The 24741-nt window shown below is 38.9% G+C and overlaps 1 protein-coding gene across 1 annotated transcript in view; it reads right to left on the reverse strand.

Moving 5' to 3' along the window:
• Positions 1-14253: 14253 nt before the first annotated feature.
• Positions 14254-24741, reverse strand: part of LOC311050915 (NACHT, LRR and PYD domains-containing protein 3-like) — a 178796-nt gene continuing 168308 nt past the window's right edge. Inside the window, exons 18-22 of the mRNA XM_084065145.1 lie at positions 22725-22892; positions 19588-19761; positions 17101-17150; positions 14497-15048; positions 14254-14380 (exon numbers count right to left, since the gene is read on the reverse strand). Of these exons, the coding sequence (XP_083921271.1) occupies positions 14522-15048; positions 17101-17150; positions 19588-19761; positions 22725-22892 (919 nt within the window). The 3' untranslated portion in view covers positions 14254-14380; positions 14497-14521. The remainder of the gene's footprint in view (positions 14381-14496; positions 15049-17100; positions 17151-19587; positions 19762-22724; positions 22893-24741) is intronic.

Below are 24741 nucleotides of genomic sequence, written 5' to 3' on the forward strand. Positions count from 1 at the left end.
TGAGTGTGTATAACTACTATACACACCTACACATTCTCAGTCCCTGGTTATGGTGACTATAGTTGGACAACAAGCATCAGCCGTTTGATGTGACAGACCCTCCTATGTGACTGACAACAGAATGTGGCCGTGTCTTCTCTCACTCCATACTCCTAATGTGTCGACTCACCAGAACCAACGTTTATAGCTTGTAACCTATGAGCTTTATGGCTGTGTGTCTGTGAGGCCCCTAGTAATCTATAGGGGCCCCACATACACCTACAGTATGAGCTTTAGGGCTGAGTGTCTGTGAGGCCCCTAGTACTCTATAGGGGCCCCACAGACACCTACAGTATGAGCTTTAGCACTGTGTGTCTGTGAGGCTCCTAGTACTCTCTCTCTCTCATTTCACTTCTGCAGACAAAGAACTCTTTCTATGTCCACATTCTGGTATTGACGCATAATCATGATCATTATTATGTTGTATTACATGTGGTATTGACAGGGGTGCACATGCGCACCCAAAATAAATAATGCGCGTCACATCAGACGACGCGAGGCGCTTTTGCGTACCAACAGCTGGGACAGGAATTTCCAAGCTTTTATTTTTTAGCAAAACTAAAAAATAAAAGCCTGGAGATCGAGGCTAGGAATTTACTTCCTGAAGCCAGGCTCACACAATCACGCTAAAGCACGCGTCAGGCCCATGTACAGCCATTAGGCGCAGGGTGAGGGGACGCATGCTGCACGTGATTGTGTGAGTGTCGTCGCATCGCCTCGCATTGCATCGCTAGAGGCACTCGTCACCCGATGATGAACGCACCGTAATGGTGCGTGAGAAAAAAAAAAACGTCGAACCCCCCACCCCCCCAAAAACTGTACGGTGGGCACCATGCTGAATCCCCCCCCCCCCCCGTTGACAAAACGGCACGGGACCATTTACTTGGTTCGCACCGAGTCACATCTCCAGGTGCTCTTCTGGGTACTAGACCTAAAAGGTTATGTGCACCCCTGGTTATTGAGTAACAATGAATTGTGACTGCGTGCTGTTTGTGTCTTAATGACTGTTATGTCCACAAGGTCACTTTTATGATTCAGAATTGTTGATAAGGAGAAATCGATAAGGAGAAATACTCCCCCCCTCTTTTTTTGTATCCCTTGGGAACGGCCAAAACGTCTTTAAAGTCTCTGTATTTCTCCTTTATGTCATCCTGTTCTCAGCCTATAGGCTGGCAGTAATATAGCATCCATGCACGTATTCAATAAAAGTTCACATAAAGACAGCTCTTGCACATTGTTTATTTCTCAGAGCATTCTAGTGATCATAATCATATGATTTGAGCCACATCAGGCCCCAACAAGACAGCTACGCTGTCAGAAGCAGACTGGAGCCCATTAAGACCCTATAGCCTGAGTGAGACCCTATAGCCTGAGTGAGCCCCCATAGCCTGAGTGAGACCCTATAGCCTGAGTGAGACCCTTTAGCCTGAGTGAGACCCTACACTCAGTGAGACCCTATCCACCTTATTCCTGGCTTTCTCCAGGGCGCCACCATTGCCTCTTACAGGGGGCAGAGTTTTTCCTCTGTGTGCTGCTTCATTCAATATCTGTTCACTTCCTCCCTAGTAGGCTACTGCAGGTGTAATGCAGGTTATCAGTGTGTTAACAGATTTTGCAAAAGTTGCCAGATTTTGCAAAAGAAACAAGCGGCCAGGTCTATGAAAACAAGCCCAAAAGCAGCAACTAGGCTCAGTTTTACCACTTTACACAGACTATTTGAAAATAGCACCTCAACAAGCTCACAATGCACACGACACGTGTGCATTGTGAGGCCCCTAGTATTCTATAGGGGCCCCACAGACACTTACAGTATAAGCTTTAGGGCTGTGTGTCTGTGAGGCCCCTAGTATTCTATAGGGGCCCCACAGACACCTACAGAATGAGCTTTAGGGCTGTGTGTCTGTGAGGGAATTATTTTAACAACACAAATCTTGTATTGCGGTCTCTGGCACCACACATTTGCAGATGTGGGTCTGCGACTCTGTGGACAAATACATATTAATCTGGGGGTCCTTGACATGAAAAAATGTGGGGACCATGGTTTTAAAAACATTAGAAAGCAAACCCAATTAAGCAACTACACTTTAAAAAAAAAAAGCCCCTAAAATTGCTTATTATAAGCAGACATGGCAACACTGGTAAACAGGAAACGCATTGATATGGGGCTCCCCACCTCCCCACCTCCCCTACCTGGCCACACCCACAGTGGGCACGGCCAGGCCCACAGTGGGAGTGGCCAGGAATAAGGTGAATAGTCTGAGCAGGGGTCCGTGCTAAGCGAGTGGGCGGGGCCTCACTCAGACTAGGACCTCCTTCCATATATTCATACTGATTATTGATAGGCTGTGATGGTGACCCACAGTATATACATACTGATCACTGATAGGCTGTGATGGTGACCCTACAGTATATACATACTGATCACTGACAGGCTGTGATGGTGACCCTACAGTATACTGATCACTGATAGGCTGTGATGGTGACCCTACAGTATATACATACTGATCACTGACAGGCTGTGATGGTGACCCTACAGTATACTGATCACTGATAGGCTGTGATGGTGACCCTACAGTATATACATACTGATCACTGACAGGCTGTGATGGTGACCCTACAGCAGTGTTGTGTTCTAGTTTTTTTCGGAAGGTATACGCTACGATACGATGCGCATGGTCGTGGGTATACGCTCTCGCGTTTTCAATGGATGAAACAGTTTTTGAAAGTATACGGTAGCGCCGAAAAAAAATCTCAAGGTATACGCCGTACACAGCATCTGACGGTAGAACACACCACTGCCCTACAGGTCCTTGTCTCTTCAACCGTCTGACGCTTGGTCACATGTTGCCCAAAATCATCACTGTCACATGACCTGGGTGTGAGAATGTGTGGTAGGAACACACACACACACACACACACACACACACAATCACAAACTTATGACAGACACACACAGGCGTAATGGAGCCCTACTAAGGTAAAGGTCCTACACATTGGTACAGAGTATTACAAAGTATTAAAAACACTCACACTTCATTCCACTGTATCCATTAGTTCCTCTGGGTTGCTGTGCTGTGTTTCCTCTCCTACTGTTGTGTTGCTGTGTTGTGTCAAAATGGAGGTTGAACACAGAGTGTTTCCTCTCTGACTGTTGCTAGGCCACACCTACTAATAATCTACCTCACACACCTGTATGTGACCTTTGATCCTCTCTTTTCCTGTAAGTCAGCAGGTCTCAACTCTGTGTGTGTGTGTGTGTGTGTGTGTGTGTGTGTGTGTGTGTGTGTGTGTGTGTGTGTGTGTGTGTGTGTGTGTGTGTGTGTGTGTGTGTGTGTGTGTGTGTGTGTGTGTGTGTGTGTGCGCGCGCGTGCTTGCGTATGCGTGCGTGCGTGCGCTCAAAATGCTTTTTTCCTATGGATTACTTGAATTCATGGATATTTCTTAGTTTTTGTCACTTTCCTAAGCCAATAATTTGATGACCAGCGGACCGGTACGCAGCGGTTCCGGTAGGAGATACAAAGGAGACTCTTTGTGTCTCCTACCGGAACCACTGCCTATCGGTCATCAAATTATTGGCCTGCATGTGTTGGCTAGGTTCATTGTGGGACACTTAACTTACTTACTTACTTGGTGCAATGTGGTGTGAGTTTATAGAGCTGATATTACATTTTATTACGGTATCAGATTCTAAAGGGCACAAAGTATCTTTGTGACTGAAACGTTTTTTTATGGGCTGTTATCACCAGACTGTTAATTATTGACGAACTGTTAACCAATTCTCTGTGCTATATGCACATACCTCAATCAGAGGTCGCATTAGACCGGTAATTGCCGCTTTTTTAAAAATATTTTTTTATTTTATGGGGAGACTTTTTTCATTGTACGACCGATGGTTCAAGAGTTATAGGCCAAAACGTAAAGTGGGCTGTTATAGCGCCACCATGAGGCCAACTGGTGTAATTCTTTTTTGAATAATTTCGCACTAAATTATGAACCTCCCCTCCAAGTCTTGTAACTCTAGCGCTTACGGTGTCTGAGAAAAAAAATGCTTGAATGGGAGTTTTTTCATTTTCCCATGAATGGCAAAAATGTAATGCACTAATACATCAATATCAACTAAACTAAAATGTAACCAATCTCTTAGCAAAGCACAAGCACAGGATTCCCGGTGAAGCCGGTCGTTTTGACATACGAGTGTGTGCCGCAAAAACGGTGGGAGAAATACCGCGCTAAAATCAAGTGTACGGGGAAGAATAAGATGATCTATTAAATGAGTAAGTAGAACGGCGTTCGGGCACAGACAGGATTAAAACTCTTATTCATGACTTATGTACAAGCTCACCGTGAGCTTGTAGATCGGCTATTTTCACCATATATATGTATTAATTCAGACAGGGGTCTGTGAAGAAATACAATGATTTGAAATGCACATGTTTGAAAACGGTTTCAACAATAATAAAATCAAAACAAGCCCAACAAAAACACAACGCGCAACAACCAATATTTACAAGCAACTTTACAGGAAAAACAGGCCAAAGTCGCTTATAATAAGCAGAAATGGCAACCCACAAATCAGATGCGCACACTACAGCGTTTTCAAGCCCTGGTGTGTCACCGTCTAAAGGCAAAATAAAAAGAGAGAACGCAACGACACTTTGACGTTTTCACTAGAGAGCGTTGTCATGTGGCCTCAATTAAGTCAACTATGGCTAAATAAGGCCTGTGAGTAATCTATATAATTACTGAAGGAATAAAGAAGGATAAAGGAATTTCCAAACTGATTCCACTATATTTCACACACACAGGCCCAATTCATTCACAAATCACAAAAAGACGAAACATGATACAAATATGAACATGAACACCCCCCTCCTCTACAGCGCTTGGCACCTTCCCAATCAACAGGATTGCCCTATCAGCACTGCAGAGGAGAGACATGTGACCCATAAATATAAATATGTGACTTCCTCACAGCGTCAATAAACAAACATATTTAAAACCCTTTTAGTCCTGTGGTGTGTTACTTAAACATGTCATATGCACACAGAGGAAACATAACACTATTGGACTGTCACTTCCAATCCAGCTGGTGGTAATTTTTAAACTGGAGTTTGAAGTTACAATGGGTTTGTATAGGAAGAGGGCGTGTCTGATTAAATGAATATCAACTATCTAAATACTGAATCAAGCAACTTAAAAACTATCTGTGGTGAAACAAGTACATTTTGAATTCCAGACGTTTACTTCTAACAGAGTAGTTCTACATTGCAGTATTGATTTGTTTACTGGGTTAGAGTCCCCAAAACAATTTGGGGGCCCCAACCCCTAGTTTGGTAACCACTTTTTAAAACATAACCTACACATTTAACCACATCAGACAGACAGACAGACTGTTAGGATCCTTAGTCTAGGGATGAAATGACCGTGACATAAGGTTGGCAAGTGAAATGTAGTTTTATTGGTTTTGACCCTTTTTGATTATTGACAGAAAGTGACACAGAATTCAGACAAAGTATGTGACAGTTAACTTAAATGATACAAACTTATAAAGTGACCCCAGTGCAAATCAACAAATCGATATAAGGAGCTAATCTTTTCTTTTTAACCCCTATCTAGCCTAACCTCTACCAAATTAAAATTACATTAATTCCCTAATCTAAGCTAACTTCTCTAATCTAATCTGAAACAAAATTCAGTAAGATATTCACAGAAAGATATTCACATTTTAACTTGCTCTTTCATCATAGAAACAAGTGGGCTTAGAACCAAAACCATCCATGTTCTTTGGGAGAACGTACTTACTTTCCACCACTGGTAATGGCAATTAAAAAAACGAATATGTTTTATTTATTTATTCATTTTCATAAATAAATATTGTATTGTGTAGCCCCGCCCAGTGTTTCCCTTTTAGCTCGCGACCCAAAATGATTGATGTCTCCCCGGGACCCAAGATGCTTGTGAAAATAGCAGATCTACAAGCTCACAATGTCGCATCATTTTGAGCTTGTAGGTCGGCTATTTTCACTACTTCTTTATAAACATTACATTTTCTAATTCAGGGGTCTTCAACAGGGGGTCCGGGACCCCTAGGGGGTCCCCAGAGTTACTACAGGGGCCCCCCAAATCTTTGTGTGATATGATTATTTGTTTTTACATTAACCACTTGAACCCTAGCATCCCTTTTCTGAGGAGAACTTTAGCCAAAAATATATTTGGCAAAGAGTTATAGGTGTGTAGAGGGAAAAACGAGTAGCAAAAGTGTATCTGAAACACAATTTTATACAATATAGAGTAGGGGGTCCCTGCTTCATCTCTCTCTCAGCTAGGGGGTCCTTGGTCTGAAAACGTTGAAGACCCCCGTTCTAATTTATGGAATATCTTTTCTTTTTTCCTTTTTCTTCATTCATGACATTATTTTGAAAAATCATTGCATTTGTTCCTAATTCATGAAAAATGTTGCGGAAAATGTTTTGAAATAATAATCAAAAACAAAATGTAGGAAACTAAAAAATAAAGGGATAGTTACTCATGACCCATAAACATGTGTCCGTGACCGACTGTAAAAACCTCTAACAGACATACATTTTTGTATTGTGCATAATATTCAATTTGATAATTTGCATATTTCAATCAATTAGCTATTATAAAAGCAGTACTGTGCGACTGCAAACACACAAACATTAACACATTTTTATTAACACAGTAAACACAGTGATGAAATTAAACAAATACAATTGAGGCAGATAGGAGCATAAAAACAGGCAGAGTATAGGATAGATAGGCTTTATACCTCGCCTATTATAGTCAGTCAGTCAGTCAGTCAGTCATACATACAGTACAACTGCATTTTACCACAGGTGCATTGAACACAAACGGCCACCAGAGGGCGACTAAACTCCTTTAGAATGTATCTTGAACTGGCAACGAATAGCTGATCTACAAGCTCAGAAAGCATTGTGATCTTGTAGATTTTCAATATTTAATAAAAAATATTATTATTCTTTTAATATTAGATTTCTCCTATAATGACCAAAATAGGGATGTCAGATGGGAAGCGGTTAATAAATCATACAAAATCTTCCCATTCGACAAATACAATAAACATGATTCAAGTGACAGTTTAGGAACAATTGTTTTTTTCCAAACAAAAAAGGTTGACATTTTGCAGGCTGAGAGAAAAAAAACAATAAAATATACATTGTTTAAAGGATTCTAGACTCATGACATGAAAGAGGAAAATAAGTCAGATCTCCTTGAGGTCACACAACTCAGCAGTGATGGTTCCAGATAGAGGACACCAGTGGTGGAAAGTAACTAAGTACATTTACTTAAGTACTGTACTTAAGTAACATTTTGAGGTATTTGTACTTTACTTGAGTATTTCCAATTTCCAATACTTTTACTTATACTCCACTACATCTCAGAGACAAATATTGTACTTTTATTCCACTACAATTATTTGAGAACTTTAGTTACTAGTTACTTTTCATATATAAATTATATTATATAACATACTTTAATCACTTTACCCTTATTTTATACCTAGGCTATTTGAAAATAGCCGATCTGCTATTTTCAAATATTTTAGTACATTTTGATGCCAATACTTTTGTACTTTTACTCAAGTTTTGAATTCTGGACTTTTACTTGTAATGTAGCAGGGCCATGTAAAGCAATGACTACGCCTCCCACACATATAGGAGTGAGGGATCCTTTAAACACATTAACCATCTATCTATCTATCTATCTATCTATCTATATATGACTGAACAAGGTAAGGTCAGCAGGAAGGTACGGGTTCAGAATTAACAGAACCAGAGGCTGATGTATCAAATGTGTCAAGTTTATTCAACAATTGGTATAAAAATAGTCAGGTTAAAATACAGAAAGGAAGAAAGCGGTTAGTATTAGAGTTCTGCAAAAGGGACTAAACTCAAGAGGCGAAGGGGCAATAAGGGTAAGGGCTTCGGGGCCTCTAAACTAAATATACAGAAACTAAACAAATCAAATCCAAATAATGCAAAACCAAAAGAAAATAAAGTAAATAAGTAACCAAATCAGCAAATAAGCAAATCAAAATAAACTACAAATAAGCAAAACCAAAATCATGCAATGCTACTTAATGGTATAGCTCTGTCCTCAGTCAACCCTATTGCACTCAGTCTAAATAGTGTGTGTGTGTGTGTGTGTGTGTGTGTGTGTATCTATATATATATATATATATATATATATATATATATATATATATATATATATATATATATATATATATATATATATATATATATATATATATATATATATATATATATATATATATATATATATATATATATATATATATATATATATATATATATATATATATATATATAGCACGGTGGGAAAAACAGTGATGTTAGTTCAGCTCCTACAAAAGTCAAATAATAAAGCCTTGGACCAACCCTCCAACAATTCATCCCAATTCATTAGGCTCCTATAGCAAGATGACAAAATACGGCAAAATAACAAACATAACCAAATAGTCAATATATGCTCATGGCTCCAATTGATAAAGGCCTGCACAGCCACAGGGTACTGCTGCTCAAAGGACCTGGAGGCTTCTGGAAATACAGATATATATTAGTATAATTAACAACAGGCCTCATATTGTCAGCCTATCTAAACTCATATATACTATTGTTACAATGACTTATAAAAACCTTGTCATTTGTTTCAGATTGTCTTACCGAGAATTAGTCTGTACCCCTCATGCCTCCAGGTCTCTCTCACAAACACTCAAACCAGGCTTCTGGCTAGACAGGAGGCCACAAACCTGGCCACCCCTCTTTATGCACTTTCCTTAAAGGGCCAGTGCTACACTTGTAACAAAGTATTTCTATAATGCAGTATTGATACTTTTACTTGATTAAAACATTTGAGTACTTTTTCCACCACTGGAGGACACAGATTAAATGCAGCATGGAGGTTGTGTGTGAACATGGTGTGGACCAGTGGAGGAGGTTGTGTGTGAACATGGTGTGGACCAGTGGAGGAGGTTGTGTGTGAACATGGTGTGGACCAGTGGAGGAGGTTGTGTGTGAACATGGTGTGGACCAGTGGAGGAGGTTGTGTGTGTGAACATGGTGTGGACCAGTGGAGGAGGTTGTGTGTGTGAACATGGTGTGGACCAGTGGAGGAGGTTGTGTGTGTGAACATGGTGTGGACCAGTGGAGGAGGTTGTGTGTGTGAACATGGTGTGGACCAGTGGAGGAGGTTGTGTGTGAACATGGTGTGGACCAGTGGAGGAGAGTCATGGTGTCAGACACACTGTAGAACATACAGTACATGGGCAACTGGCGGCCCGGGGGCCACATCCACGGCCCCCCACCGTCACTTAATGCAGCCCGCAGGTATCAAAATAGTGATATAGGCTATTATTGATTTCAGCTGTTATGATTCCAAACATGCAAACATGACCCGCTTTAATTACTTCAGTCTATATTAGTAGCTTAATGATTGGTATTACAATTCTATTGTTTTTTTTTAAGTCCAATGTATTTGTATTTAAGTTCATAAAGTTAACATAAGTATAACTAAATGCATTTGAATTGAAACACAACTTTTACTTTTCAGGATTCCAATTCAAAAATAGGAAAACATTATTCAGGATTCCAATTTTTAAAAAAATGCTAAAATAGCAGATCTACAAGCTCAAAACGCGTCGCGCTGTGGCGCGTTTTGAGCTTGTAGATCGGCTATTTTTGCTACCCTTGTGCGACATAGAATGATGAAGTACGGCATTAATTTACTAAAAAAGTTACAATAGGAAGATAAGAGGTTTCTTTACAGTATATGCAATGTGTATCATCAAAGTTGCATCACCCCTGCTGTCTCTGCACTTTGTTTTGTGCTGGAATTCTGGAGATCAATCAGTGATGGATGAGGACATAGGAGTCAGAGACAATATTCCGGGTGGTGATGGTAATGCTTTAATGCAGTGGTTCTCAGACTTTTTCATGTCAAGGACCCCCAAATTGACACTTATTAGCCTGCGGACCCCCATTTCAAAAGATATGCCAAGGACCCCCATAAGAGAAGATTTGTTACGGCTCTAGCAGTGATTCTCAACCATTTTAATATCAAGGATCCCCAGTTTGACATGTATTAGAGGCTACAGACCCCCATTTAATGGCATTTATATCACTTGGACCGCAATTTATATTGTAAAATCTATGTCAATTTAACTCTGAGAGTGTAACAAATGGAACCAAATGGACCCTAACGGGTCCATTTGGTTCCATTTGTACACTCTCAGAGTTACAGACACATAAGGGTCCATTTGGTGCCTAATCTATCATTTAGCTGGGGACCCCCTGGAACTCCCTCAAGGACCCCTGGGGGTCCCCAGACCCCACTTTGAGAACCAATGCTTTAATGTACATGATGAAATAATGGGGAGAAGAACAATAACTCTGCTATGGTAGCTCTGCCACAAGGAGCACAGGGATCACACCAATAGTTCACCCATTAAGACCGGGAACTCATCTGTGTGTCGTTTCTAGATTTCTTTGGCTTTTCAAAAATAGCAGATCTACAAGCTCATAGCGCGGCACCGAGTGTGGCGCTATGAGCTTGTAGATCTGCTATTTTTTGAAAAATCGTGAACATTTTTGAAAATATTTGAATGTATATGTATTTTAAAGCGAATATTTCTAACTAAAATCTTTGCTTCTGGGGGGTTTTACAAATCTCTTCTAAATCCTAACAGTCTTTTCAAAAAACTTGCTATATCAGTGGTTCTCAAACCTTTTTCATCTCAAGGACCCCCCAAAATTATATGTATTTGGACGCGGACCCCCACCTCAAAATATGTGGTTCCAGGGACCCCCCAGAAGCAAAGATTTGAGTAAAACAAGTTCGCTTTAAAAAAAAATATATGTATATTCAAAGAGTGCACTAATGTTCAAGATCTTTCAAAAATAGCAGATCTACAAGCTCATAGCGCGGCACTCTGTGCTCTACTTTTTTTTGAATAACCAAAGTATAAAATAATGGTTAAACATGGTTACACAGATGATTAACTTATTATGAGGCAGAGTTTAGTCCTGATAGATATTGTTTTGGTTCAGTCTGTCTGTTATGATTCAGCTTGTCCTTACAGCAAGCTAGATTAAAGGGATAGTTCACAAAAAAATATTTTTTTTCCTATGGATTAGTCACCCCATGGAGACTTCAATTCATGGATTTTTTGTTTTGTTTTTGTTAAACAATGACCTGGTCATCACATTATTGGTTCAGGAATGGATGAAAAACAAACACATCTCAATGAATTTAAGGCTTCATGGGGTGTGCAATATAGTCAGTGGTGTAAAGTGGTGTAACTACAGTAACTACAGTACATTTACTCACAACACAATTTTGAGGATTTTCACTTTACTAGAGTACTAGAGTTGTCAGTACTTTTACTCCACTACATCTCAGAGGCACATTATACTTATACTCCACTACAATTATTTGGAAACCTTAGTTACTAGTTACTTTGTAGATTTTGATTAATATTACACAACATACATTAACCACTTCAGCCGTATTATACATTTGGGTCATTTGAAAAATAGCAGATCTACAAGCTCACAAGCTTGTAGATCTGCTATTGTCAAAAGATTTTTACACATTTGAAACGTGTGAAATGGGATACTCTGCATGATGAGTACTTTTACATTTGTACTTTAAGTACATTTTGATGCCAATACTTTTGCACGTTTACTCAAGTAATATTTGATTACCAAACTTTTACTTGCGACAGTGTAGTTCTGCATTGCATTATTGATACTTTTACTTAAGTAAAACATTTGAGTACATTTGAGTAACACTGGTAATAGTTGATAAAACAATTGGCAATTTTGTCCAATCAGGAGAGAGATCAGCTTCAATTGTAGTGTTCCAGTTCCGATGGTGTCTGCTCATGTGTTTGTGTCATCACTTCCTATGTCACCTGTTTATCCTGTATCCTGTAAGTAGTTCTCTCTCCTCATTGGATGAAACTGGTCTGTAATCCCAGCCTGAAAATGTGTTTTGAGTTTACTAAAGAGAGACAACCAGTGGCGTGCACAGACATTTTGAGGGGCAGGTGCTCAAGTAAATTATACTTTTTTTTTGTTGACTTGGTCTGCTCTTTTTTCCCTCTACACCTATACCTCTTTGCCTAAAATAGCAGATCTACAAGCCCACAACGCCTCGCGCTGCGAGGCGTTGTGAGCTTGTAGATCGGCTATTTTTGGCTAAAGTCTCAGAAAAGGGATGCTAGGTTTCGAGGGGTTATGGTAAAAAGAAAAAAGGGGCAAGAGGGCAGTTGCTCTAGCGCCACCTAGAGTCTAACTGTGCACGTCCCTGGAGACAACGGAGACTCCTGTTACTGAACATGTTGTGTTAGTCATTATCACAGCGTGTATAGTAACCAATGGTGGTCGTGGGTCCATAATAAAACACGTCACTGATGGAGTTTAGCCAGGAATGAAAGGCTGATTTATTCTGCACATGCTCAGAGTGCATTAGCAGACAGAGTGTGGCACGCAGGCACGTCATGACGTCACAACAATAACATGGCTTTATGCATCATTATGTTCAATACTCAACACCCTCCACTCAAACACATGTTCATAGCTCCCTATAGAACAACACATCATTATGTTCAATACTCAACACCCTCCACTCAAACACATGTTCATAGCTCCCTACAACAACACATCGTTATGTTCAATACTCAACACCCTCCACTCAAACACATGTTCATAGCTCCCTATAGAACAACACATCATTATGTTCAATACTCAACACCCTCCACTCAAACACATGTTCATAGCTCCTAGAACAACACATCATTATGTTCAATACTCAACACCCTCCACTCAAACACATGTTCATAGCTCCCTATAGAACAACACATCATTATGTTCAATACTCAACACCCTCCACTCAAACACATGTTCATAGCTCCCTAGAACACATCATTATGTTCAATACTCAACACCCTCCACTCAAACACATGTTCATAGCTCCCTAGAACAACACATCATTATGTTCAATACTCAACACCCTCCACTCAAACACATGTTCATAGCTCCTAGAACAACACATCATTATGCTCAATACTCAACACCCTCCACTCAAACACATGTTCATAGCTCCTAGAACAACACATCATTATGCTCAATACTCAACACCCTCCACTCAAACACATGTTCATAGCTCCTAGAACAACACATCATTATGCTCAATACTCAACACCCTCCACTCAAACACATGTTCATAGCTCCCTAGAACAACACATCATTATGTTCAATACTCAACACCCTCCACTCACACACATGTTCATAGCTCCCTAGAACACATCATTATGTTCAATACTCAACACCCTCCACTCAAACACATGTTCATAGCTCCCTATAGAACAACACATCATTATGTTCAATACTCAACACCCTCCACTCAAACACATGTTCATAGCTCCCTAGAACACATCTTACAACAAAAACATATAATCTCTTTTCTCCTCTGGCATTTTAATTGGACCTGGCAAATCACATCACTCTCCAAACAAATAATATGTACATTTTTCAAACGTAGCCTTTTGTCAGAGGCTTGGTTAAGACATCAGCAACCATTTCTGTCGTATAGGGCATAGCAATAATCTACATCCTCATTTTCCTCAGATTTAGCTTTGCAATGATACTCTTTTAACCCATTAAGACCGGGAACGCATCAATGTCATTTTAAGATTTCTTTGGCTATTCAAAACATTTTTTTTTTACATAAAACAATTATATACACGCGTGCGTGCCGTGCATGTGGGAGAAACTAGGGAGGGTATAGTTATAGTATACCCTCCAAAAACATCTAGAACACACCACTGGGTGTATGCTCCTTATAATTACATTCTCTTATAAAGATAGAAGGATTGCACTTAGCAAAACAAGGTGACTTTCTAATTGTGTTTATTTGAAACCATGTGACAAAGCAGGTAGACTTTACACAGGATACTATATGGCTGCTCAAAGCATTACATAAGAGTAAATAAGCACACCATTGTACAACCCATCTCACCATCCATCACACAAAACATCAATACAAGCATATGTTATTAATACATAACATTTGATCAAATGTATGGCTTTGATAAGTACAATAAATGAAAAGGTCTGTCTGTCCGTCCCCATCCATTTTCTCCTCATAGGGTTGAGAAATTTGTTCTAACCTGGCCACTGGCATATGAGGTGCGTTATTTAAATGTTCCCCAAATTTAACCACTTGAAACCCAGAATCCACATTCTGGGGGGGACATTAGCCAAAAATAGTCAATCTACAAGCTCAAAACGTGTCTTGAGCTTGTAGGAAAAAAATCAAGAATAAAGAAAAATGATTAATCAGACTCTATTCTAATCTGTTCTGTTCGTTTTGAGTATAAAATGTGTGCACATTCAAGCATCATGAATGAGGTCCATTATCTCTCCTGACACAGAGACACTGAGGAAGCAGACTTAGTATAAAACGCTGTGTAGAGGGGTTGACTGAATGTGCTGTGGAAGGTGTACAGGTGTGTCAGTGTGTCAGAGGACACTCTGTAGAAGGACAGAACCCCAGCAGGGCAGTCCAAATACACTGCTACTCTGTGGGAGCCAGAGGGGCGGACAGGGAGGGCAGTGTGCCTACTATTGTGTCTGACAGTGTATTTGTTAGCATCATGGTAACATTTCAGAGTCCAGGACTTGTCATTATGTCCAAAATCACTTCCTTTCCTGTTGAATTCTCTGTAAATCACTGCTACGTCAACTGTTCCACTCCACTCTACCTCCCAGTAACAGCATCCAGTCAGACCCTCTGTACACATAACAAATGCCCTGTCATCAAACCTGTCAGGATGAGGAGGATACGACTGAGCCTGGCTCACCCGTGTCACCTTTCTGTTGTTCTCAGACAGACAGAGGTTTCTGTGTGCTGTGTTGGTGTCCAGTGTGAGAGGATGGAAATCTGATGAGAACATAAGTCAGTAAACATTATAAACATAATTTGCTCGCACGCACGCACGCAAGGGATCCATCATCCAATCATCAACAATATCACCATCGTCATCATCATCAACCTTTATTTGACCAAACAAATTCATGCAATTTGTGAGATTGTAGATCAGCTATTTTTGATATTTTTGAAATGTAGCCGATCTAAAAGCTCACAATGCATCACAATGCAACACTTTGTGAGCTTGTACTGTTGGTCGTCTATTTTTTAAGTACTAGATGTTCAGGCCGCTACGCAACCTTCACATCCAGTCCTACATTGAGCTGATCAGCGCAATGGTCACAGAGTTATGGACATTTTTCCTTTCTTTTATAAAAATTTAGAGTAGCCAATTATTTTTTAATAATTTAGTAGTTATGCCAATTAAGGACGTAGAGCCATCGTCCTACTCCTCCCACCCAACACTCCCTGCTGACAGGTGCCGTCCCAGCCAGTAGGAGTATGTGTAATGACTGATATCACCCTCCCCGCCCCTCAATCAATCAAAGGTCATTCATAATAATACCAGAATTCAATAATTCATAATAATATAATGAGTAATTACATAAGTTGGAAAATATAAGATATAATTCAAGCAGGATAAACAAACTCATTCTATAGGCCTATTCCATAATCAAACCAAAAGGAAATAGGCATATCTTTAGAATAGGATTGCATCCAATATTATCCAATGATTTTGGAATCTCGGAATGATTTAAATAATATATACAAACATTGTCCATTTAAGCAAAGCAACTTTATTTGTATAGCACATTTGTTGCGTCTGAGGGATTTTTTTGAGCGGAGCTCTTGCCAGGGGTGAAGTGCTATCGCCAAACCGGTTAGTCAATCAGACCACTTGAATGAATGTATTTTAGTTATCACAGTTATCTCACAACCTCCAACTTGAATCAGTCCCTGTGGCAAGTAGATGATCGCTAGACTCTTAAACCATGATGCCCTCCATGTATCGTGGGATCGAATTCCACTGCTGACATGGATTTTGCAGTGAATTTATTTTCTCAAATAAAACGGTACTTTTACTGAGGTCAAGTTTAGGAATAAGGTTAGGGTTAATAGGCATAATTTTACTGAGGTAAATGTCATTGTTATTTTTTAGGGAAGGGTTAATCCTTTTTTTAGCAGATCTTCAAGCTCACAATGTCACACGATGTGACGCATTGTGAGCTTATAGAACTGCTATTTTCAAAAGATGCGATGAGTTGTATTGATATAACAAGTTTGTTCATATAGAGTCCTATCCAGTCGTGTAAAGTAACTAAGTACAGCTACTCAAGTAACGTACTTCAGTAAAACGTTGAGGTATTTTTTACTTTACTGGAGTATTTCCAATTCTCTGTTATTTCTACTCCACTACATCTCAGAGGCAAATATTGTACTTTTACTACCTACAATTATTTGCAAACTTGAGTTACTAGTTACTTTGCAGATATAAATTATTATATTATAAAACATACATTAAACACTTTAGCCTCTACCACGGCTATTTGAAAATAGCCGATATACAAGCTCACAACACGTCGCATCGCGTTGTGAGCTGTTAGATTTATTTTGAAACATTTTAGTACTTTTACTTTTTGTACTTTAAGTATATTTTGATGCCAATACTTTTGTACTTTTACTCAACTAACATTTTGAACACAGGCCTTTTAGTTGTAACAGAGTATTGTTATATTGTGGTATGTATTGCTACTTTTACTTAAGTAAAATGTCTGAGTACTTCTTCCACCATGTTCCCTGAAACTAACCTGACTCAGCCAGATGGGGGCGGTAGGCTGTGAAACAAAATGTGTGTCGCAAGCTTCTTCCACTTGGCGGAGTCAGGTTACCATGAAACACAGTTGTGTTTAAAGAAACAATTGCTTTTGAATTCATCCTAAGGACCAGGGAGGGAGGGACCAACAGAGTATAAAACAGTGTAGAAAATATCAATATGGGATACAGACAGACAGACAGACAGACAGACAGACAGACAGACAGACAGACAGACAGACAGACACTCACATCTTTTAAAGAGTTGAGGATTTGTCCAGAGTTCTCCTTCATGTTTCACACTGTAGGAAGTAGAACAACAATGCATCAATGTCTGACTGTCTAACACAACGTCTCCACTACCTGACACTACAGTGTTTCTGCTACCATTATCTTCACCAGGCAGCCCGTCTGGACAAACTCACTGCCACCTGGCTTGGAGGAGAGGAGTTAGAAACACTTCTTGTTGTTAGATGTATATAGAGTAATGTTATTTCTTCCCATGGTACTGGCCAGCAGGCCGTGGTCATACAATGTTAAATTGAGGACACTCAAATGGAGCTGCAGCAGTATGTGCTGGATGAGCAACTGTCATGAAATGAGTGGGAGGTGATTTTGTGTATTCTTCAGTAAGATCTGCTATTTGCACTTGTAGATCTGCCATTCTCACTGAATGGTTGTCAATTTTCTCAGAATGTTCACATATCATGACATGCCTAGAAGAAGGATAGAGTACTGACTCCTCTAAAGAGTTTAAATTGATGCCAAACTACAGCTTACATGTATTATGCTAGACAATTATTTATATACAATTGTACGGTTCAATTAAAAGTACAGAGAGGACAGAGTTTATATACAGTATTGTATACAGAAGACCTAACAGAACAAATGACAATTTATGGACAATTTAAGACAAGTGAAGCTGATAGGACATCTGCTGGAGCAAAAGACAATACAGACCAGTGGTGTAAAGTAACTAATTACATTTACTCAAGTTCTGTACTTGAAGTAACATTTTAGGAACTAACCCTAACCCTTTACTTAAGTACTCCATTCCACTACATCTCAGAGGCAAATATTGTACTTTTTACTCAATTATTTGAAAAAGTTGCTATTTACAATTTTATACTGTGGCAAAATATGTATCATTGTTATAGTTAATGGGATCATTTACATCCATGGGCCTCATTCACCAAATATTCTTAAGAAGAGATTTCTTCTTAGGACCCATTTACGTAGTTTTCACTAAGATTCTGACATTAACCAATGTTTTCTTAGCTGTCATTTATACTTAGTTAAAAATAAAATCTACAAACACTCAAGAACACTATTAGGCACATTCAAGTGTTGATATGTTTGTACAAAAGCGCAACGTAATTGTTTCTTCTATCTTATTCAATTCTACTATAATATATTATAGTATTTAAATTACAATCATATTTTTTGCATATCCTTAGAGCAGTGGTTCTCAAAGTGCGGTCTGATGACCTCTGGGGTCCTCGAGGGAGTTCCTGGGGGTCCACAGCAAAATGAGGAACAGTTTAACCACTTTAACTCTATTTTATACATTAGCCGATCTACAAGCTCATTGCACATCCCATTGCATCTTTTTTAATTTATTTTTTTATTATCAGCTATTTTCTAAACATTTCAAAACCCACCCCCACAAACCCCAGCCCCCTACTCCCACACCCAAATCCCAGATAGCTGCCACACCCCCATGTTTTAAAATGAGACATATGCGTTGTAATTAAGCTATAAAATCCATATTATCTGTTCATTATTGAATGAGCCACGTTTAATGTTAACAGCTGATTTAAACAGTTAATCTCATGCGCACTGCACTGCTGAACACCATGGAGGTTTTGTCGTGTCGTGTATCGCCGTATCGCCTACTCGTCACCTACTCGCCCATTCAATGGTCGGATAAAACGTGATAATCTCCCATTCAATGCATTAATAGCATTCGAAGCCGGTGATAGAAATACTTTGGCCTTCGTTTTGGCCTGTTCCTTTGTTTGATTTTTGCCAACTTTTACCTTTTTGTGTTGCTCTGCTTGGCAGGCATTAGACACTTAGATTTTTGACTTATTCCTGCCTCTCTGTGTTTGAGTCTGCACTTGGGTTCAACTTGACTATTCAGCGTAACAAGAAAGAAAGAAAGAAAGAAAGAAAGAAAGAAAGAAAGAAAGAAAGAAAGAAAGAAAGAAAGAAAGAAAGAAAGAAAGAAAGAATGAATGTATCTCCATTGTAATTGTAACACGTACTGTAGTCACTGTACCTTATAATTGTTCTAGTCAAAGTGTGTCACTATGATATCAACCTTATTCACACTCTACAAATAAGGTAAGGTAAGGTAAGGTAAACTTTTATTGTCCCGAAGGAAATTTGTTTTGGGCTTTAACCCCAGCTGCAGCCACACGTAAAACAATGACAATACAAAATACAAAATAGAAAATACATAACAGGGGGGGGGAGGGGGACAACATTACACAAGTGCACAGATAGTGATCGGTCTACTCTTAATGGTCACTGCAGGGCCTCATTTAGCATTTTAGTTGCCACAGGAACAAACGATTTTTTGAGTCGTACATAATTCCATCTAGGTTCGCTATACCTTCTCCCAGAGGGCAGCATTACAAACTGTCCATGTATAATAAATAAAGCATAACCACAATATTCATAGTATAATCAAATGATAAATAAATGATGAAAATAAGTTTTGTAAATTAATCTGACCGTAGAGTCACCAGTCCACAATGAGGATTCTTCAGTGCATCAAACAGCAGAGCCAGGTCCTCCAGGTCCAGCCCGTTATCACTTAAGTCCAGGTGTCTTAGATGGGATGGATTAGAACTGAGAGCTGAAGCCACAACTTCCATGTGTTCCTTCTGGAGGTCACAGCTAACAAGTCTGTAATGACAGATTCATGTAAAATAAGAAATGATCAGACAGATCAGCCAAGTTCACTGTCAAGGAAGTTAACCCATTAAAACCGGGAACACATCTGTGTAACCACTTAAACCATTATTTTACATTGGCAAAAATAGCACAAAGTGCCGCGCTATGAGCTTGTAGATATGTTATTTTAGAAAAATCTTGAACATTTGTGCAAATCTTTATATATTTTTTTAAAGCGAACATTTGTAACTCAAAATGTGCTTCTTGGGGGGTCCCTGGAACAACATATTTTGAGATGGGGGTCCACGGTCAAATACATATCATTTTGGGGGTCATTGACATGAAAAAGGTTTGAGCACCACTGATATTATAGCAAAATATAAGTTTTTTCAAAAAAACTGTTAAGGCCCTCACAGACCAAACAGACTGGTTCTGACTACTTCAGACTACTTCAGACTGCAACAGACTGGTATTTGGTTGGCAAAAGTTGGCATTTAGTCTGTCAGCCGACTTGCCATTGAAATGCTAATGCCCAGCCCAATGTGGGAACCCATTTACAAATAAAAAGGAAAAACAGCGCCCCCTCTGCTGTTCTTGAGACATTGCTTTCAGCCTAGGGTATAGGGCAGCCAGGTCTGCTTTATTATAAGCGACTTTGGGCTTGTTTCCCTGCAAAGTCACTTGTAAATGGATGTTCCCAGCGTTTTTTCTTTTTTTCTTCACTGATGTGCAGTGGTGTAAAGTAACAAGTACATTTACTCAAGTACTGTACTTCAGTACAATTTTGAGGTACTTTTACTTTACTGGAGTATTTCCAATTGTCTATACTTTTACTCCACAACAATTATTTGAAATGTTTAGTTACTAGTTAATTTGCAGATATAAATCATTATAAAACATACATTAACCACTTTAGCCCTATTTTATACCTATAAGCTATTTGAAAATAGCAGATCTACAAGCTCACAACGTGTTGCGATGCACGCGTTCTGAGCTTGTAGATCTGCTATTTTTGAACTTGCACTAATAATGACTTTAGTTGATTTTTCACTCTTTAAAATATAGTATTTCTTAATTATTAATAATTACAGCTTGTAGATTGGCTATTTTCACGATTTTAAATTGTTTTTAAATAATAATAAAAAAGGAACATACAAGATTTCCACCCGACAGCCAGTCACATTCTAGCTGCTGAAATAAACTTCCCATTTAGATCATTGTTGACAAACGAACAGGGGACTGTCTGGTGTCTAAAAAAAATAACTTATTGACAGGAAAATCGTGCATTGATACTTTTACTCAACATTTGAGTACTTTTTCCACCACTGCTGACGTACACAACATTTTTGAAAACGGTTATTCGAATAATCAAAATTAAATACATTAATTAATTTATTGAAATTAGCACCCAGAAAATAGCCAAAACTGAGCACATTTCGATCTATAAGGCCAAATCTAATTTGAAAAAAAAACAACATTAAGAGTATATGAAAGCCAATTAAAATGTTTATACTATTGGAATCTTACACACCTGCTCCCAATTAATTACATCACCACAGCGCAAAAGTAGGTCAAATCAATCAATCTCTCTCTCTGGGAGTGACAATGAGAAACAGTGAATGTAGGTTTTCATATACATGGTCGCTTGTTTCTCTCACATAATCTGGCAACACTGATAGATAGCACGCTGCATGTTTGTTGACACTACTTCTCTGCCACATGGCTACTCCAGTCGGCCAGTCGGCTAGCCCGTTGGCTAGCCCGACTGGACATGTCCGGTCGGCCCTGGGTCGGCCGAAAAGGTCCCGACGGACCCCCGACGGACCCCTAACCGACTGGCTGACTATATAAGACGCTTTCCGACACCGATTCGGCCCCGATTCGGTGCGGTCTGGGAGTACCTTTAGGATTTAGAAGACATTTGTAGAATCCCCCAGAAGCAAAGATTTGAGTTACAAATGTTCGCTTTAAAAAAATACTGTATATATTCAAAGATTTGCACACATTTTCACGATCAAAAAAAGAATAGCAGATCTACAAGCTCATAGCGCGGCACTCAGAGCTTGTAGATCTGCTATTTTTGAATAGCCAAAGAAATATAAAAATGACAGAGATGTGTCCCCGGATTGAATGGGTTAACTACGAGATCGTCTATATAGTTCTCCAGATATTAAAGGGATATTTCACTTTACAAAAATTGGGTTATTTTATCGTCTACTCAGGCTTTTGTGAGCACTACGGATATTTTTTAAGTTGCTTGATTCAGTATTTAGATATTTGACATTCATTTTATCAGACACGTCCCCTTCCTATACAAACCCAGTGTAACTTCAAACTTAATTTTAACCATGTTAGATTCTTCGAAAACACCCGTCCTTGGGTCTGGTGACTGATATTGTCCTTCTAATGCATGAGGAGACTGTGTCTTTTCTATACTTTTGTACTTTTACTCTAGTACATTTTTAATTCCGGACTTTTACTTGTAACAGAGTATTTCTATATTGCAATCCTACTTTTTACTTAAGTAAAATATGTGAGGACTTTTTTGGAATCCCTGGACCTCGCCACACTTCACCTGCCCAGCCAGATAAACTTCAGCCTTAGTTTTTGCCTGTTCCTTTGTTATATTTTTACCTACTTCTACCTTTTTGTGTTTGCTCAGCTTTGCAGGCATTAAATACTTCGATTTTTATCTTATTCCTGCCTCTGTGTTTGAGTCTGCGCTGGGGTTCAACTTGACTGTTCAGCATAGAAAGAAAGAAAGAAAGAAAGAAAGAAAGAAAGAAAGAGTGAATGTATCTCAATTGTAATTGTAACACGTACTGTAGTCACTGTACCTTATCATTATTCTAGTCAAAGTGTGTCACTATGATATCAACCTTATTCACACTCTACAAATAAAGCATCAACACAATATTCGTAGTATAATCACATGATAAATAAATGATGAAATAAGTTTTGTAAATGAATATGACCGTAGAGTTTCCAGTCTACAATGAGGACTCTTCAGTGCATCACACAGCGGATCCAGGTTCAGCCAGCGGTTAGAACTCAAGTCCAGGTGTCTTAGATGAGATGGATTAGAACTGAGAGCTGAAGCCACAACTTCAATGTGTTTCTTCTGGAGGTCACAGCTAACAAGTCTGTAATGACAGATTAATGTAAAATAAGAAATGATCAAAATGATCAGCCAAGTTCACTGTCAAGGAAGTTAAAGGTAGGGTAAGTGATTTTCTTTGGTTAAAATAAGTGTTAAATAGCTCTATATTCTGATAGTACTCATTGCTATAGAGTGTTTGTTCAGTAACAGGAGTCTCCTTGTCTCTCCAGCTCTTTATAAAACAGAAAATGCATTTTCGCTTCAGTTTAAGTTTCATTTCCAATTTTATCCAATCAGGATAGAGAACTCAATCAGGATATAGATTAAACAAGTGAAATTGGAAGTGATGACACTAAGAAATGAGCAGACAAAATTGGAACTGGAACACTATAAAAATGAAGCTTAAAAATGGGTACTTTCTCCTGATTGGCTGAGATTTTGACACCTACCGGAAAATGTATTTTCTGAGCTGGAGAGACGGGGAGACTCCTGTTACTGAACAAACACTCTATACCAATGATTACTATCAGAATATAGTGCTTTAACCTTTTAACAAAATACTTTTTGTTTTAACCAAAAAATATCACTTACCCTACCTTTAACTAAGAGATCGTCTATGTAGTTCTCCAGACATTAAAGGGCTATTTCACTTTAAAAAGAAAATTGGGTAATTTTATTGTCTACTCAGGCTTTTGTGAGCACTACGGACAGTTTTTAAGTTGCTTGATTCAGTATTTAGATATTTGATATTCATTTTATCAGACACGCCCCCTTCCTATACAAACCCAGTGTAACTTCAAACTCCATTTTAACCATGTTAGATTCTTCTGTCCTTGGTTCTGGTGACTGATATTGTCCTTCTAATGCGTGAGGAGACAGTGTTTTTTTCTATTACCCTTTTCACTTATTTTAAATATTTTTGGGAGATTTTTTTATTTTTTAATAAAATTTATTAAAAAAGTAATCGAAGAAACACCGCCCCCTCACATATTAGGAGGGCAAGATGAGTCACCAGAAACAAGGACGGGTGTTTTTGATGAATCTAACATGTTAAAAAATGGAGTTTGAAGTTACAATGGGTTTGTATAGGAAGGGGGGTGTCTGATAAAATGAATATCAAATATCTAAATACTGAATCAAGCAACTTAAAAACTGTCTTGGGGAGTCACCAAAGCCTGAGAAGACGATAAAATGACCCTTTAAAAAAAAAAAGTGAAATATCCCTTTAACAGGATGTCAGTAAGAACAGAGAACCAGAGGACAGATGGAAAGTTGTCTCTGTAAACTACAGCAAGGGTTCCCAAACTTTTCAGGCCGCGACCCCCCAGAAACAAAACACCTAACCCAAAACACCAATATTTGAACAGGGGACCCCCCCACCCTGACAAGCACTTGGAATTGTAGGAGTTGAGGATTTATATTTAGTTTGACTCGGTTCCACAGATAAATACTGTGAAAATAACCAATCTACAAACTCACAACGCCTCGCAGAGCTTGTAGGTTGGCTATTTTGCCTATTTCTTCAGCAATTTGGCAAATTTGGTATTAAAAAGGTCTTAAAAGTCCTTAAATTGTAATTCATGCATATTAAGACACACACACACACACTCACACACACACACACACACACACACACACACACACACACACACACACACACACACACACACACACACACACACACACTCCTGTGCTTGCAGGAACAGAGTGAGGTAAATGGAGGGCGTGTGCACAGTTGCAGTGGTGCAAAGTAACTAAGTACATGTACTCAAGTACTGTACTTAAGTACAATTTTGAGGTATCTTTACTTTACTGGAGTATTTCCAGTTTTCAGTACTTTTACTTCTAATCCACTACATCTCAGAGGCAAATATTGTACCTTTTACTCCACT

This window comes from Gymnoscopelus microlampas, assembly GCF_963454915.1.
Source record: "Gymnoscopelus microlampas genome assembly, chromosome: 8".
In the NCBI taxonomy this organism is placed as follows: Eukaryota; Metazoa; Chordata; class Actinopteri; order Myctophiformes; family Myctophidae; genus Gymnoscopelus; species Gymnoscopelus microlampas.